This window comes from Curcuma longa, chromosome 10 (genome assembly GCF_044706935.1).
Source record: "Curcuma longa cultivar G26 ecotype Majalengka, Jawa Barat chromosome 10, ITB_CL_G26_1.1, whole genome shotgun sequence".
Classification (NCBI taxonomy): Eukaryota; Viridiplantae; Streptophyta; class Magnoliopsida; order Zingiberales; family Zingiberaceae; genus Curcuma; species Curcuma longa.
Window position 1 is genome coordinate 4,037,523 of NC_133870.1, and position 18,925 is coordinate 4,056,447.

At 36.0% G+C, this 18,925-nt stretch overlaps 3 protein-coding genes across 3 annotated transcripts; 2 read left to right on the forward strand and 1 right to left on the reverse strand.

Annotated features, from left to right (window-relative positions):
* The first annotated feature begins 4,282 nt into the window (after positions 1-4,282).
* LOC141836487 (cytochrome P450 90D2-like) lies at positions 4,283-6,111 on the forward strand. Its single transcript, XM_074723992.1, has 6 exons — positions 4,283-4,543; positions 4,621-5,034; positions 5,272-5,361; positions 5,458-5,643; positions 5,711-5,835; positions 5,948-6,111. The coding sequence occupies exons 1-6, from the start codon at positions 4,355-4,357 to the stop codon at positions 6,042-6,044; spliced, it is 1,101 nt and encodes a 366-aa protein (XP_074580093.1). The 5' UTR covers positions 4,283-4,354; the 3' UTR covers positions 6,045-6,111.
* Positions 6,112-7,332: 1,221 nt separating this feature from the next.
* On the reverse strand, positions 7,333-11,216 carry LOC141836559 (uncharacterized). Its single transcript, XM_074724069.1, has 4 exons — positions 11,108-11,216; positions 10,895-10,995; positions 7,628-7,706; positions 7,333-7,550 (listed from the first exon to the last, which is right to left on the reverse strand). Exons 1-4 carry the CDS (start codon positions 11,108-11,110, stop codon positions 7,503-7,505), a joined length of 231 nt encoding a protein of 76 aa, XP_074580170.1. The 5' UTR covers positions 11,111-11,216; the 3' UTR covers positions 7,333-7,502.
* A 5,276-nt stretch (positions 11,217-16,492) lies between these two features.
* On the forward strand, positions 16,493-17,763 carry LOC141836112 (uncharacterized). Its single transcript, XM_074723525.1, has 4 exons — positions 16,493-16,927; positions 17,026-17,184; positions 17,267-17,350; positions 17,446-17,763. The coding sequence occupies exons 1-4, from the start codon at positions 16,493-16,495 to the stop codon at positions 17,761-17,763; spliced, it is 996 nt and encodes a 331-aa protein (XP_074579626.1).
* The last annotated feature ends 1,162 nt before the right edge of the window (positions 17,764-18,925 follow it).

The window sequence follows — 18,925 nt, forward strand, 5'->3', positions numbered from 1 at the left end:
TTGTTTTGCTTTCAATTATTGGGGTTTACAAGTTCTTGTTTTGTTAATTGAATCCTGCCAAAAACTCTCTAGTCATACAATAAGGTCGAGTGTGATAGGTAGGATAGATGTTATAACTAGACCTAGACGATCTCATGTGTGTGTTTGTTTGATGAATTAGTTTTATAGTCTTGTCTTTGAGATCGAAAGCATCGCCTTTGGCTCTTTAGAAGTCGACTATGAAGGATTAAGTCTCCATTTGATGTGCTTATATTTGAATTAACAATGCACAATAATTATCATTAAAGTTAAACTCTAATTAAGTGATCTAATACATGTTGCATGAAGAGAATTTATACTATTGGATGTATATTCCATATGTATATCCAATAATTTGATTTATTAATATTAATGAGTTGTTAACGGATTATGAATTTTAAGTGGATACTTCTTGCAAATGGACTAAGGTATATAAGGAGGAAGTCAAACTAGTTGCCGTCCATTCCTATAGAAGACTTCCATTGCATTATAGAAATTTCTTATACGACAAGGAACAATGACTTTAGCGTTGGATTTAGGTCAGCATTCAGAATGTCATTGCTTCAATTCAGTTTTGTATTGCCTTATAGATGATGATAACTGGGTCTTGTAAATACATCATTGATTTAGTTTGATATATCGATATTGCTTTCAGACTAAGCTAAGATAATAATCTATGGTCAAAGGTGTAAGGAATGAGTTGAGAAGATAATATTAGCAAATGTAAGTGAAGGTTAATTAATGTATCTAAATATTATTCTTGATATAATGATGTAAAAGTTTAACGAAGTTAGGTTATAAGTAGGCAAAGTTTCCATACGCATGTGTAGGCATTGAACCGTATACATTTGTATGTGTCGAGTTTAATATATCTTTGGCGTGCTCATTCTTTCCATTAAAGGATGACTTAGTTATCTTGTCGAATAAAAAAAAATGTAGAACTCATGAGATTTCCAATCAAATGAGCTAGTCTAAGTATCTTTAACATGTGCTTTGTTTATAACACTTACCGCATAATATATAGGAAAATCGTAAACTCCTACTAGTGGATCTACAAGAATATATCAAAGGAGCATAACTTACACACTCGAAACATAATATTTGCAATTAAAAGAAAGAATAAACTATATGAACACTATAAATGTTTTAGGTCACAAGTTATAAAATGAAAGCATCTACATTAGAAAATGACAAAGGGTTCGATTCCCCTTATTATTAACCCCCTACAAGGACAGTAAGGAGCTCTCTACCATGTTGCCTTTACATGACAAGAACGATCGACAACCCTTAACATAGAAACAATAAACATTAATCATAATGTAACACAAATAGAAAACACCAATGAGCCCTACAACTGAAATAAGATGCATGAACATTATTTGTTTCATTTGAAAGACAAATAAATAAAGGTAAGCAATGATTGACTTTAGAGGTCTCTAGCTAGCTCCAAAACAACCAAGCTAAGAGAGTTTGAGAATGTCTAATGTCTAAATCAAACATGCAACTATGACTTTATAATCTAAATAGGCAACTAAGGAGGAGAGAAGAAACTTAACAACTAACAATGAGAATCCTAATGATGAAAATAACCCATCTAAAGGGGAAAAAATTGGTTAAATCACTAGTACTTTTTTCATTCCTTCTTCAGTAAAAAGTAGAATCTGCCACTCCAACAGTCCCACATGGTCGACCCCACGACCATTTGTGAGGAGGTAAATCGAGAAGCTGCAGTTGACCACTACGAAGAAAGGTATTGTCTCGATTTTGCCGAGATTTGACCCTTGTCTACTTCAACAAGTCTACTCCATAGTAACAAACTCAACCATGCTCTGGGGCTACTTTCTTTATTCCATACAAAGCTTGAGGAGCAACTATTAACAACCAGCCATGGATACATGAACAGTAAATTGGAGATATAGTCAGTAACTTGATGCCCATGAGTGTTATGACAATATGCTAAGAGAGAAATTCACAAGAGAGAAAAGAAAAGGAAACTTTAGCTTCTTCTTTTATGCTTTGTTTGCCCAAGAAATAGATCACTAAAGGGATAGGTTTCATGAATTCATAATCCATCAATGGATAATAAATAGACCATAAACATGGTGCGGTGAACTTGTCCATTGTTTATTATTTATCAAAATAAAATAAGAAATACAAGGTGACAATTATTTCTATCTACTATGTACAATTTTATATATGATCACCACTTGACAAATATCATCTTTTAAACAAGTAAAGAAATTCACTCATAATTAGCCCCTCAAGTCACTCATAATTAGCCCCTCAAGTAGTCATTGTTCATCATTTTTTATTTATCTACTTTTCAAATTTTTGATGCAAACACCCTTTTCATAAAAGTTGACTAGGCTCTAGGTATGATATTCCATATAGAGAGAGAAAGGGTGCACTAATTGATGGGATTAACATTCTCCACACTAATTAATCTTAATTGGCATAATAATAACATCTAAAATGAAATGCTTTCACATCTTCAACTTATTTGACAGATGAAAGTTCCACTAAAATATTATAATGGACGGTACAACTCATTCCTTGTAACCTCAAAAGAAAGTAAACAAGAGAATATTAGTAATGCTAAAATTTAATTAAATGATGACTTTTAAAAAAACTTAATTAGCTCTCATAAATCAGTTTAAAATATAATTTGTTTGTGACTCTAAGCTATAATTATTGGACCACTTTTACTAATTAAAACTATCTAACTTTTCTAATTAATTAAAAAAACAAGTGATTTTTCTATACATACTTTGCAAATATGGAGGGGAATCTCCATATTCTGTCCATGTTGTGAGATGATGATGAGAGGGAAGATGGAGCTTTCATTAATATAAGTGAGAATAAAATTTTTAATTATATTGTATAGTTAAACAAAAGAAAAGGGAGAAGCTAGAAATTAACTCATTGACAATTCCACTCTCTCAAGCATTGAGAGTTATATTAGACTGTTTCATTGTTCGCTAAGGTGGCGGATTCTACCTTTTTGTGAAGAAAAAGAGAGTTATATATTAGAATGATGAATTCATTCAACAAATAGAGGCCATCAACTTATTATTATCATAAAATAAAAAGGCATGGTAAACACAAGCAAAAGAAGATTAATCACATTGAATTTTAAGTGTATATAAGTTGTACTTTGTACTTCTAAAATTAATTGAGTAATGAGCAATTCATTAATTAATATTCAACTACTGTACATGTAATGGACTTCACAACCCTTCTTGTCATGCATGAGTAATGAGCTTTGGTTGTTGCAAGGCCTCAATCAATCGGTTAGATGGAATCATGACAAAATGAGCTTGCACATCCATTAGTTTTCTGGTTATCTTTGTCACATATCATTTTATATTTTTTTGGGTGAGTTCTAAGGTCAAATAGTTCATAAAATATGCTTATTTTTTAACAATAATTAATGCTTACTCTTCTATCCAGCAATTGCTAATGACAACAACGTTTCACACAAGAAAAAAAAATCATGTCATGCCCCAGGGCTAACTACGGTGCAATGACTAAGTATTTCTATAATTAATCAGATATCACCTCTAAACTTAATAGATTCAAAAAAATTAGATATTAAAAAATATCATATTAAATAACTATTCTAAAGGTGAGGCTAAAAGATGTGTCTTTCCTTCCTTTTATGTAAAAAGGTGGAATCTACCACTTCTACGGTCAGTTTCACGACCATCACAAAGAGATAAATCGAGAAATTATAATTAATCACGATGGATGAGGGTATTGCATGCTCGACTTTGTCAAGATTTAAACTTTTGTTCTCTTCTATAAATCTGCTTCGTCATAATCAACTCAGTTATTCCAGAGGTGCGTCTCTCCTTCCTGCCTTCAAGTACATGAAAGCCTTCAGTCTCTTATGTGGAAATCTCTTATGTGGAAATGGAAGAACTAACCACATGCCTCATCATCTTCTTCTTAACGTTTATTATAGTCCTTCTCGACCAGAGGAGGAGGAGGAGGAGGAGGAGCAGCGGTAAGAGAGCAGCTCAGCTCCCCGCCGGAACCGATGGCTGGCCCCTCGTCGGCGAGACCCTCGACTTCATCTCCTGCGCCTACTCCCCTCGTCCCGAAACCTTCATCGACAAGCGTCAAACTCGGTACGTTCCCCTAAGCTCGCTTCAAAATTGGGTGCCTAGCTAGCTAGCTCGATGATCGATCGTCTTACAGGCACGGGAAGGTGTTCCGGTCGCACCTGTTCGGGAGCCCCACGATCGTGTCGGCCGACGCCGAGGTCAGCAAGTGCGTGCTGCAGAGCGACTCGAGGTCGTTCGTGCCGTCGTACCCCAGATCCCTCACCGAGCTGATGGGCAAGTCCTCCATCCTGGTGATCAACGGCAGCCTCCAGCGGAGAGTCCACGGCCTCATCGGTGCGTTCTTCAAGTCGCCGGCCGTCAAGGTGACGCTCGCCGGGGACATGCAGCACTACGTGACGCAGACCATGGCCGGCTGGGAGGACGGGCAGATCGTTAGAATCCAAGACGAGGCCAAAAATGTAACAACTCGATTCAGATGATCGATTCATATTCAATCGATTGCAGAACTAATCGATTCAGCGTTGCATGCGATCAGATCATCTTCCAGATACTGGTGAAAGGGTTGATTGGGTTGGGGGCAGGGAAGGAGATGGAGCTGCTGAAGCAGGAGTTCAAGGAGTTCATCGCCGGCTTGATGTCCTTGCCCATGAAGATACCAGGGAGCCAGCTATACAAATCTCTCCGGGCGAAGAAGAAGATGGTGAGGGTGATAAAGAGCATCATCGACGAGAAGAGGAGGAGGAACCTGACCAGCGGAGCGAGTACTCCGAGCGACGTCGTCGAGGTGCTAATCAAGGACTCCGGCGACGGCGACCGGTGGATCACGGACGACCTGATATCGGACAACGTGGTCGACCTGATGATTCCGGCGGAGGACTCGGTGCCGGTGCTCGTCACCCTCGCCGTCAAGTTCCTCGGCGACTCTCCGATCGCTCTGCAACAACTACAGGTAACAAATCTACAGGAGCATCTGCAATCATTCATCTGTCTTTCCATTTTTAGATTTACAGGTAGATTTTATGCCTTGATTTAGAAATAAATCGTTTCGGAAGAATTATAGAGAATTCTATGGTTAATATAATCAATATATTATTCTAACTAAATAATAAAATCCAAAAATATTCTAATTTTACTTAGGAACTATATACAATATTGCTATGCAACAGTAACTGCATTTTAATTTCAGGAAGAAAATATGTTCTTGAAGGAGCAAAAAATACTTGTTGGTGAGGATCTCCAATGGAATGACTATATGTCTTTATCATTTACTCAACATGTAAGTCATGATTAAATTCTCATTAGTCATAATTAAGAGCATTACTAATCAATTATTTTTAATGCTAAAATCAATCAACCAATTACCAATATATAGGTCATAACTGAGACACTACGCTTGGGAAATATAATTAGTGGAATCATGCGCAAGGCCGTAAGAGATGTGGAGATCAAAGGGTACTTGATACCCAAAGGATGGTGTGTGTTCACTTACTTTCGCTCGGTCCACCTCGACCAGGCTCATTTCGATGAGCCCTACAAGTTCAACCCATGGAGATGGAAGGTAACATGGCTATATTGCCATACTAAAACAGAAGTTGAGAACTTGTTGACGATCGATACATTTGTAGGATAAGGAATACATGAGTTCATGTAACTTCACACCTTTTGGAGGAGGGCAAAGATTGTGCCCTGGAATGGATCTTGCAAGGCTTGAAGCTTCCATCTTCCTTCACCACTTGGTCACCAACTTCACGTGAGTACATTCATCAAACTATATATATCATTCTCCAAATATTACACTTTCTTCTTCCTTTTCTTAATTTCTCGACGTGCATGCATTAAATATATATGGACGATACATGCAGGTGGGTGGCTGAGGAGGACCAGATTGTAAATTTTCCCACTGTGAGGATGAAGAGGAAAATGCCCATCAGGGTGAGAAGGAGAAGTGCTATCAAATAGGATTAAGGAGAGAAGTTCATGTAGATTAATTCTATATACAGATAAAGGATTTAAAGGGAGATTAATTCTATATATATATATATATATATATCCTTTTGTTTATGAGAAAGGGAAGAAACAAAAGAAAGAGGAAAATTTGAACCGAGTTGAGTGGATGGATCCTTAGAAAATGTATTGATTTTCTTTGAATTAGAGATAGACCTTCCTTCTTCGATTTCATTTAAAGTGTTTATCAGTGGAATAATGGATTGAACATGTTGATAGAGAAGTCATAGATGTTGATTTCTAGCTAGTGTGGAAATTTGAAAGTGGAATGGAAATTGTAGTTCCATCACATAAACATGTATTATTTGACTTATTACAATCTATCACAAACTTGTAGTTCCATCGCATAAACATGTTTCATTTGGCTCATGAGTTTTCCACTACAAGTTGTTGACTTGTGTAGTCGAACGTGATTGTATATAGCTCCACAAGCATTTGCAATATTCAACGAATACAAAATAGGAAAAAAAAATTTAACAAAATTGATATCGTCTTTTTATATACAATTGTCACTTCAATTAAATTGGTAAATTCATGGTAACGTTTGAATTATTATCCTATCAATGGTGCCAAGGTGATTTCTTTGAAGTGAAAGCCTGATCTATTATGATTTTAGTAGTAATCACGTCTATGGGGTGGATTAAGTTAATACTAATTGGATTCACTACAACCAATTGGATTCCCATTCTTTCTCTAAATTTTGTTATCGAGGAGAAGGTGTTGGAGAACCTTATGAAATACCATTATTCTTGGCAAAGAAGAAGTGACTAGAAAAAAAAATCCAATGGTGAGGATGATGATTTCCTAAATTCATTCCATAGTTCGGCTGCGGGAGCTGCTCCGGCACGATCAAGTCTAACCACTTCTGAAACTAACATACTTTGATGCTCGAAGATCAGATCAATCCATAGAGAAGGAAAGCATATCATCAACCATTTGATGGATGATCATTCAATCTATAATTATACATGCTATTAAATTCCAATAAGCTGTTCTAAATTACATTATTAATGCAATCAAATACGTAAATGAAAATTGCATGTCATAGCATCCTTGAGAAACATGTTTAATTTAACTATTTCACGTCACAGAGTAATTAAAGAATATGTATTTGCAATTTAGAGATCATTGGGCTATGCTATCTTCCATTAATTACCAACAGTTTGGGAATTTTAAACCCACCTGGTAAGGTAACTGCATGCATCCTGATGGAAAAATGATCCATGCAAGTTGAACAGGGAAAGAAAAATCATGAAATAAACCTTCTTATTGGCTCGCTGCATTACCAAACTACAAAATCCAGTTAACCAAAGTCAATTATCATATTCAGAAAATGCATGACTGAAAGATAAGGAGTTAAGTATAAATATAATGGTCAGTATCAAATTTGAAAATTCATTGATCCACACATCTTCAAACGTAGACGCCAGTGGCGAGGAGCAAAAATAGAGACCCAAAGCCCTGCAACAGCCAAAGAAATATTTAGTCCAAATATTGGCAACTTTTTCACAGGAGTAATGCCACCAATTTATAATTACCAAGAAGACAGATGCCACTGCAGCTGTCGCAAGCTCCCTTGCCAGACAACGGTTCCTAGTCGATGTAGTAGCTTCGTAACTGAAATTTGATATGTATCAGTAAGAAAGTGAATCAATAAGCCAAGACCCAAAAGTTAAGTCGAAGGTTGTGGAATACATGAATATTTCTGCTATGACTACGTTAGGAGTCTTAGGACAATGGGAAACATGTTTCCCAACTGAATCCAGGTCCACATGTACCATGGCTAGGAAGAACCAGACTTAAGATTCTGAAGTGAGAAAAATTAACTTTTGGCTCCTCAATAAAATTTTCAACATGATGTCGAAGTATTTTTTACTTGGAATCAAGGGCATCCATCAAATGTCATTGCAGTTCATCTTTGGAATTTTTAATAGAAAGATTGCAAGCAGGAGGAAAAGTAACAAGACCATGTTTTGTGACAATATGGTAATTGCATCAGTCATCCATAATGGTGTAATTTCCCCTCTATACAGGGATAAAGGGTCTTTTACTACAATTATTATTTTTGTGTAATTTCAATATATTTACATATAGTTTTCTCGAGCAAATGCTTAAGGAAGAAGACCATGAACAATCAAAAATATGTAGAACAATACATCAACAAGAATAGGAATGGGGATAAGAAATATCCCCAAAACATTCCAAGTTGTAATCCAATTTTCAACAAAAATGGAATTTTTTGCTGCATTTGGCCACAGTTGAAGTATGGTGATGGGATTCATTAATTACATCCTATTCTCATGTTTGAAGGAGGCGATCTTGTATAAAAAAAACTCCACTCTCTCTCTCTCTCTCTCTCTCTCTCTGATATCAAAGTTCCGAAAAACCATATTCCAAGTTTTTGGATGGCTAACAAAGATCAGCATATACACACACATATACACATGTAACATGTATGTGTCCTCAAACATTGTTATTCATCATATATATTTAAATTTTGTTTGCTTTTCAGAACTCAATATTAGATGACTAATGTGAAATAATTTAGGTGTAGTAACTAGCAATACTCCACAGACAAATATCTTAAAAGTGACAATAAAAATCACAAAGATGCATGAAGGCATGAGATAGAAGTGGCACAAGAACATACAGCTAAAATGAATTGTGTTTATGAAATCACATCCCGCAAACACTAACTGAAACCTAGAAAATTATATCTGTGGAAATTATTGACAGAATTTACATCTCTGCCATACTCCCTTTCTACTTTCTGTTATGAGAGATTATTTAAAGTTGGAGAGAATGCCAGGTAACAAAAAATGTATTTGAAACTGTGGAAGAAATAATGAAAGGTAAAGTATTCTCTTATTGTGTTTACTTGGAGAGAAGCATGGATGGCAGGAAATGAAGAAATATGAAATAAAATAAAAAATCTCATCAACGATTGCGAACCAAAACATATCTATTTAATAAAAAAAATCTCTTGTCAGGAAAGAAACAATTAATTCCTCATTTCCTTTCTCTTCCTCATGCTTATCCAAGTAAACCCTCATTTCCTTTCTTTATTCATGTTCATCCAAGTAATGGAGGGATTACTTTCTTTTTCTTCGTCCTATATTTTCGTCCTAGTAAACACACAGTTAATTGAAAATTCACAGAGCTATAATAAAGAAGATTAACATTAAATTATTTAAATCCCAAGAATCTGATATAACTCAGCCCTTAAAAATATTACACAGTTGTTATCATCTTAAAATTGTCAAAGCATTCACTTATCTCTGAATAAAAAAGTCATTCAAGCAATTATAAGTAAATTCAAAATTCAAACAAAGATGTCAATAACAATGTGCAGTTTTCAAATCAGACTAAACAACAGAGTAAATCACTCAAACAAGGAAATGAAGTACAATCCAGTTTGATCAATCAATGCATTAACTTGAATTTTAACCAATTCAACTGAAATGACCTCCACATAGAGTCATGCAATCAAATTCCATAGTCCAATTTTAGGGGCATCAATAGCTTGTTAGTTTGCATAATAATGGTCACCACAAACAAAAAAGAGCATTGATGAATCAAGGGAACACATCCTACTATTTTATAATCCCTAAAAAGATTGGCAGATAAAAAAAATTAAATAACAATAAAAAAATGGAAAATTTTGTGCTGGAATAGAAAAAAAAATTCAAGATTTATGATGTATGGAATAAAATAGTCAAGGCAAAAATACATCTACAAGATCTAAAGAATTGAGTTAGCTCAAACTAAGATATACATGCAAAATGCAACAAGTAATTGATGTAATATTTACCTAAACATGAATAAATAAGTATGTAGCACTGATGTCACAGACTCAGAAAATCTTAGTGAATATGACTCCACATCAGTCTACAAAATTTCATTCAATTCAAAGAGTTACAAGAGGGGATTAACAAGCACTCTGATGGACCCAAACAATCTTATTCTAAGGTGCCCTACCCTATGTGCCAAAGTTAATATCAATCCCCTAAACAATTATTAATATGTTTTTCGGATGGAGATGGGATGGAAAAGAAAAAATAATTAATTTATCCTCTTTACTTGGAAGGAAGTAGAGAGGATTGAGGAATTTAATCCCATCCAACTCCACTATTTTGTTTCACCCAAAATCAGGCACAATGGAGGTAAATGAAGTTTAAGCATCCAATAAATATGATTAAGCAAGCACAGTATCATTTCTTTTCTTCCAACTCTGTCAAGTAAACAAGAAAAATGAAATAGAATCATAATAAGCATAAAATTCTTTTATTTTCCCTTCACTTATACTCCTTCATTTCTCTCCTACTTCCACTCCTCCAAGTAAACCTAGCAAGGATTAATCTTAAGAGGAAAAGTTCTCTCAGCTGAAGTAATTAAAAAGGGTCCTTCATTTGTATCAATAGCTAAAGCACTGCATGAAGATTTAAATTTATACACAAGACCCAATTTATAAATTTCCAACTTTTAGGCCTGCATCCCACCAATACTACAGCTACTTTTCATGCAATCTTTTCTAATTTAACCAAAATCGTAACAAGAGACTCAACACCCACCCAAAATCATAGTAATTTATCCATTACTAACAAAGGGTATAGTATAAACAATCACAAAACATAAAATCGAGATCTGTTTTGGTACAATCTTAAACAGAATGGCATATAAAACTAAAACAGTCATGGTGATATGTAGAAAAAAATATGAGAAATCTATTATTGAACTTGGATCTATGAGAATGCATGAAAACAAAGAAATTCGGGAAACGCGCACAGATCTAAGTGGAATCTTACATGAAGAAGAAGGCAGTGACGAGGAGACCAACAACGAGCAACAGCGCAGAGAGCGTAGGGTATAAATGGATGGGGATGGGACTTGTTACGGGCTTCGGTGCCTGAGATAAAACCCTAGAGCCCTAAGAAACCAAAAGATCTCGAAATCTTGAAAGAAAACGGATTGAACGGGAACTAAAAGCTACCAGAGATTGAAATCGATAGAGATCTTACCATCTGCAGGATGAAAGCGATGAGTAGAGATGAAGACGGCGACGAAATCGAGCAAGTCGCGAGTTCGGATCTGCCGTCTGCGCCTCGACGAGGGGTACCTTTTATAGTAATGTTTGATATACTGTAAGTTAAATTTTACTTGTTAGCATAGAATGATTTATTTTAAAATTAAGATTTAATTCACACATTTCATTTTCTTTTTTATATTTTAAAACTCTAAGTTTTTAATTTTTCTTAAGAGCTGTTAGAAAAGTTTAAATTTAAAAGTTAATTATAATTGTAAAAGAAAATATTTTATTTTTTCTTAGAAAGGCAATAATCTTGTTAAAAACAAAGTAGAATTCATCTAACTTTTCACAATTAATAAGTAAATTCACCTTTGGCTCTCAAAGTTAATCAGTAATAAAAATAAAAATACTGACTAAACCTGATTTTGTTTAAAAAATTAAAAATTACTAACTAAAAATAAAAATTATCGGCTCAAATTAAATTTGATTAAAAAATTGAAAATTACTAATCAAACCTAATTTTATAAGTAAAAAATTAAAAAGTAATGATTAAACCTAATTTTAGTAATAAAAAAATTTAAAATTACTTATTAAATCTAACTTTGATAAGCAAAATTAAAAATTATCTATTAAATTATCTAATTTTGGTCTATAAAAAATTAAAAAATAATGATCAAATGTAACTTTGACTAAAATAAAATTAAAAATTATTGATCAAACTTAACTTTGATCTTAAAAAATTAAAAATACTGATCAAATCTAATTTTAACTATAAAAATTTAAAAATTATTGACCAGAATGAATCTTAGCCGGTAATTATAATTATTTATTGATTAAAATTTATTTTTATTGATAATTTTAAATATTTGCCAATGAAATTTATTATGGCTAGAAAAAATTCACCAATAATTCTATAATGAACTCAATGTCTCTTTCCATAACTTACAATCCTTCTAATATTACTTTTGCTCTTTATAATCTTAGCATAACACTAAGTGTTGTAAAAGGATAATGAAACCATTATTTTTACCATCAAATATAAAAAATTATTATTATTATTTATAATCTAGATATTCAGATCCTTATAAACCCAATTAATCCTTCAAATTATATAATCTACATAAAATGTTGAATTGATTAATCTTGAACTATAAGCACTGAACTTTCCTCAATTTTTATTTCCATCCTTCAAAATAAAATAAACAGAGGATTAGTTTTCATGTGGGTTTGATCTGGTCCTCTAGGGCTCTAAGAATTCAGATCAATTGATGATATCTATGTGGATTGTCATCACAATGCATTGAGGTTTGTCATAGACCTTTTCAATGTTGAACATTTTAAGTAATCATGAACCCTTTAAAATGTATCTTAGTAGATTATGTATCTCTTTAAGGAATTATTCCATATACGCATCATGCCTTTCCTAAGATGTATCCTTTAGAATAATAATAACAAAAAAAGAGTTTTAAAAATTTTAGATTAAAAAAAAACTAATTTACTCATTTTGATATATAGAAGTGACAAAAATACTACAAGTGAAGTGACTATAAATCAATAACTTCTCTAGTTTTACCGGAATACCTTAAATAGTGAGATAAATGCTTATGATTAGGAAGAAAATCCTCCATGATCAATTATTACAAATCTACCATCGAGAACGAACTCGGCTACGCCTGTGGTGGCAAATCCTCCATCATCAGGACACATTGAAAGGTGGTTATGTTCTTGAAAAAGATATTTGTTGATGAAGAACTCGGTCCGAGACCAAGAGAATTATGTTGAATCCTGAAAAGGGCATTTGCTAAAAGAGAACTCGGTCTAAGATCAAGTAAATTGTGTTGGATCCTGAAAAAGACATTTACTGATGGAGAACTCGATTCAAGATCAAGTGAATTGTGTTTGAGTCCTAAAAAAGGTACATTTGTTGATGGATGTCACTAGTTTGAGACCAAGGGAATTAAGTTGAGTGGAGTCATGCTAGTCGGAAAGGATGCCCTGTTTCATTAAAAAGGAGAGAAGTATGTACAGAGCATGAGTATTGGTACATAGCAAAATAAAATACAAATGATACTCCGAATCCTTAGGCATGAAAAGGCCACAGGTGTATGACATTCTAGGGTCGGCTTAGCTCCTTGCCATCTTGGTCTTGTAGGTAATAGGCTCTTGAGATCAGCTTGTGACTAACTTGAAAAGGTCCCCCCATTGGGGCTCCAATTTTGCTACATCTCCCACAGGTTTGACCTTCTTGTAAATGAAGTCATCGACTTGGAAAGTATAAAGAATGACTCTTTTATTGTAGGTTCGGCACATGCATCGCCATTTCTCTGGTCTCACTTATCAGGTTGAGCTCAAGTAGCCTTTTGTCAGGGTTGTTTGGGTTATAGGCGCTTACTCGTGCAAACTCCACACCGACCTTTATCAAAATGACAACTTTGCCCCCATAAACTAGGTGAAGGGGGGTCATCCTTGTACTCTCTCGAGGGGTCATTCGGTAAGATCAGAGGATGCTTGGCAACTCTTTCGCCCAACTGTCGTCCACGTGGTCAAGCTTAATTTTGAGCCCTCGGACAATCTCTCGACAACTTCAACTTGAACATTAATATGAAGATATGCAACTTAAATGAAGGTCTACTAAATATCAAACTCTTTACACCACTTTTTGATCTTGGGCCTTTGAAATTGTCGACCATTGTCAAAGACAAATTTGTACAGAAGGTCATACTGACATACAACATTTCTCCACAGGAATTTGATCATAACATCTTTCTTGATCTGAGCTAGGGGCTCCGGTTCCACCCATTTGGAGAAATAATCAACCACCATTAGGAGGAACTTCTTCTAGTTTGATCTTGTCTTGAAGGGGTCAACTATGTCCATCCTCCATTGGTCGAAAGGATAAAAAGTGGTCGATGCCTTCAAGAACTCAATAGGATGTCAAGTGAGGACTTGATATTTCTAGTAGTGGACGTACATGGCTAAGAGGCGCATTGCATTAGCTTGAAGGGTTAGTCAAAAATATTTGGCCAACAACATCTTCTAGGATAGGGTCTGCCCTCTTACATGATTCCCACATCAATCTTAGTGAATCTCTCACAACACATAATCATCATCTTTGGGGCTAAGGCACTTGAGGAAGGAACAATAGAAAGCTCGTTTGTATAAGCTATCTCCAATCAATTGTGAGGCACACTGCTCTTCTTTTGAGAAGTTGGGTCTGTTCTGGATTGTTGGGCAGAGTTCCTTGTTGTAAGAAAGAAATCAGGGGAATCTGCCAATCAATTGTGTCATCTTAGCCTGAGGTCTGATCTATTTCTGTGACTAGCTGGACTCGAGCTATTAGATCGTCCAGAGTCCAAGTGGTGAGCCCACTAGCTAGTTTAGCTGATTTCTCCACCTTTAATTTGATTTTCAGTGTGCAGGATCTTTTGAAGGACTTCTTGGAAGTTAGCTTTGAATTCCCCAGAGGCTTCAGCATACTAGCGCAACCAATCATTTTTAATCTCAAAAGTCCCCTCCAATTGTTCGGCGGCCAATTGAGAATCCAAATGAATAATGATTTGAGAAGCACCAACCTATTTTGCTTCTTGGAGACTTGCCGGCAAGACTTCATACTCAATTTTATTGTTGGAGGCATGGAAATTTAGGCAAATGATCAACTGAAGCATCTCTTCTCAAGGTGAAATTAGCAGCACCCCGACTCCATTATCCTGCCTCGTGGTTGACCTATCCACGAAGACTTTCCAAGTTTCCTTTACTTCCTGACCTGAGGTTTCGGCTAAAAAGTCGGCCAAAGCTTGAGCTTTAACAACAGTCCTCAACTGATACTGAATGTCATATTTGATGAGTTTGGTAGTCCATTGGATCAGTCACGACACATCCTTGTTGAGGATATTATATATTGTTCATCCACTCATGCTGCGGATGAGTGCTGTGAAAAATTGTATCTTTCCGCAGCGCGCGGGCCGCATGTTGCGGATGCACCTTTCCGCAGCGCGCGGGCCGCGTGCTGCGGATGCACCTTTCCGCAGCGCGCGGGGCTCGTGCTGCGGATGCACCTTTCTGCAACGCGCGGGCTGTGTGCTGCGAATGTATTATAACTTTCAATAGCTTAGAGTTATGCAGCACGCGATGTGCGCTGCGGATAGCTTAATTGCGCGCTGCGGAAAGTCAAATTTGTTATAGTGTCAATATGTTATGTTAAATGTCAGATAAAATAAGACTATAACGTGAGTAATATTGGAAAATAAAAAATTAAGGAAAACTGATGAATATAATTAAGAAGACAATAAAAGATGAATATCAAAGAAACATACATGATAAATTATGTTGTTATCCCTTTTGATTATATTTTCATGCACATTTCTTTTATTTTCATTTACACTTTGTGCTCACTCTCCTTTTTTTATTTGACTCCACATTAATTGTTGAGATATATACATAACACTAGTGGAGTTATTTCAAAGGTATGCATGTATTCAGGTTATTTAATTTTTTTTCTATATTTTGTTCTAACATGATTACAGTTCACGCACGACGAGCAAAGCTAATGTCGTGGCAAGCCTAGTTCGTGCGGGGTTGACACATTTCGCCTATATATATTGTCATTAAGAAAAGCTTGACATGAGTTAGATGATGTTTTGCCTGGCTCAAAGATTGGGCTTAGGCTTTAGAGATCACTACTGAAAGAAGGCAAATCTTTTAAGAGATCGTAGATAGAGTCAGATGATGTTTTTATGGGCCCAAAGATCTTGGCTTAGGCATTAGAGATTAGAGCAAGGCTGGCACATCTTTTGTGGATCATACTAGTCGCATATCTTTCTTGCTAAGTTCCACATTTTCTAAAGTACAATATTATGCTCCCTTACTGTTATTCTTCCAAATGGTTTTTTTATACTCACCAATCTTTACTTTTACAGATATATATGATCCCTCAACTGATATCTATGGCATGGATTTATCTTAGTGACTAATAAAAACCTTCTGTATGCCCGGACCAATGAACTGGAGAATTGGAAAGTTAAAAGTGGAAACGTATAATCATATGTGATGAAGTAAATTATGAAGGAGCATATTATTCGGTTTCGTCGAAATTCAAATTAACCTTTGTCCTCTTAAGTCTACTCCGTTATAACCAACTCAACTATATCCTGGAGCGAATCCTGAATTTTCTATTCATGATACGTTGCTCTCAACCTGGATTCTCTATTCATGATACGTTGCTCTCATGTCACGAAGACCTTTACGATCAACCCCTCTTTAACACTTGACCCTTTTCTCCTCCTCCAAGCAAGACATCCATCCCCTCCCCTGCATGCTTTATAATTCCTATCCTCCATCTTTCAATTTATACAAGACATGCACCAAATTGGTGTCGATCATGGCCGCGGAAATCTGCGTCTCCTCCGTCAATCGCGCCGCAACGCAGCAAGCCGCCGAGCTGCCGCCGCAATTCGCCGCCACATCGCCGGCGGGGAGCACGGGGTTGTTGGGGTGGATAGCCGCGACGGCGCGGGCAGTGGGCGGCGCTTGCCTGCACCTGCTGAAAAGCCCGGCGGGGGGCGCACTCATCCTCACGTCGGTGTGCCTGGCGCTGGCGTACAAGCAAAAGAAGGCACGGAGCTCGACGCCTCCTACTCCGCCGCCGCGGCAGCCGTTCGCTCGCTCTATGTCGCTGGCGATGCTGCAAGGCGGCGACAAGGCGATGCAGCGGTTCAAGCTCATCCACCACGCCTCTCCCGCCGAGCTGAGTACGGCCGTCGAAGACATGCGCCGGGAGCTCCAGCAGCCCCGCCTCGACTTCGTCAAACTATACGTCGGTTAATTAATTTCCCGCCTCATTATTTAATTTCCCCAGCTGCCTTCTCAACCTGAGCTGATCAGAAATACCCGGCATGTCGCCGGCGTGTGCAGGCAAACGTGGGGATCGTAGAGCTGAGCGGAAAAGAGAAGGAAGCGATCGAATTGCTCGAAGGCGCCCTGAAGAAAGCCAAGGAGCTGCAGCAGACATGCGAGCACACGCACGAGGTGCATGAGCTCGAGCTCTTACTGGTCGAAATGTACATCTACAAGGTACACTGACTAAACGCTCACCTCAATATACTTAACTTTGAGGTCAACCCAATCCTAATCCTTCTCCTTGCTCTTTCACAAGGGAGACTACGGCAAGGCTCTGAGTTTCCCATGCCTGAAAAGAGAGGACGTTTCCTCTGCAGACGCTCGAGCTCCTTTGTATCGGGTGGGGAACAAGTCCAGTTGATCTCATTCTCATCCAACGCTAGCTATTTCACCGGCGATTTTCAAATTTAATAGGAGTTGTTGTTGGGCTCGCAGGCGGTTATCTACATTCTGATGAACGACGAAGATGGAAGAGCCAAAGAGAGCTACGAGAAGTGGAAGGAAGTCTGGAGTCTGTTTCATGGGAATGAGTTCTACCAGGAGTCCTCATCCATGTCGCTTCAAGTGGCCAATTTCGACGAGTTCACGGAGATGGTGAAGCGCCTGAAGCTGGAGATCCAGCAAGCTCACTCCGCAAAGCCAACTGCGGAAGGTCAGGATCGATCGAAACAAGTTGCAGAAGAGAAGAAGAGAGAGGATAAGACAACGACGCCATCGTCCAGCGAGGAGAAGAAGAACCCGAGTAAGAAGTGAACTCAGCAAAGGATTCGCTGATCAAGTCAACGAATCTGAGAGCGTACGGTTGCAGGGAAATTTTATGGACGTGATCAGCAAATTTAAGAAAATAAAATAATTAAAACTCTTTCCTAAATAATCAAATGGTATAAATAAATTAAATATGATATAAATTTATTTACATTTACAAAATTAATTAATTAAATTAAGTGAGTAAATTTGAATAAATATGTATTTAATTCGTACATATTAGAGATTATGAATGATTTTATGAATTATAAAAATATTTTTTTTAAAATATGTATTAATGCAGAGTTGGCAAATTTTTACTCAACATTTAACACACATAGGTGGCGTACACGAGTAAAATTTGAATATGCTCAAGTTAAGTTTGAAATAAGTTCAAGTTCATAAAAAATATACACTAAGCTTGAATAACTATTTCAATGATTTAATTTATTTTAAACTCAACTTGATTCGATTATCTTATTAAATAAATTTGAACACCGTAAAACCTAATTCGGGTTACCAATTAGTTTACAACTTTAGCTAACTTTACCATGCACAACAAAGAGCAAAGTGTTCTGTTATCTCTAGTAGAACAAAATATAACCAATAATTCTAATTCAGGAAATAATATCTGCAATGTAAAACATTTAATAAGAAAAAATAGGATCATGAGAATTGAGAAATTTTCTTGCCTGACAAGTTCTCTTAGAACAATCGTTAAAAGTTGTGGTGATTTATTAATATTAAGTGTAAATAATCATTAATAGTTGGTGCATAAAGTCTAAATTACACTAAATAATGTCCCTTGTTATCTTTATCATCAGAAGAAAAGAAGAAGAAGACCCCTTAACATGTTTTTTAATTGCTCTTATTTCTAATTAACATTATCATAACATAAAGGGCTTTACTATAAATGAAATATTATTATATTAAAATATTTTGTTAACTTACTTAAAGTTATTCTAATTTGATCGAAATTATTTCACCTTAATCAAAACTATTTTATAGCAATTTTGATTAAAATATTTATAGTATCTTTTGATAAAAATCGTTAAAATAAAAGTATTCTTGAGATAAAGAAAAATAGAATGGGTATTCTTTTAGAAAATAGCTTTATCAAAGATGAAGGAAAGCCTTAGCACAATGAAAAATTATTATACATGACCTTGTA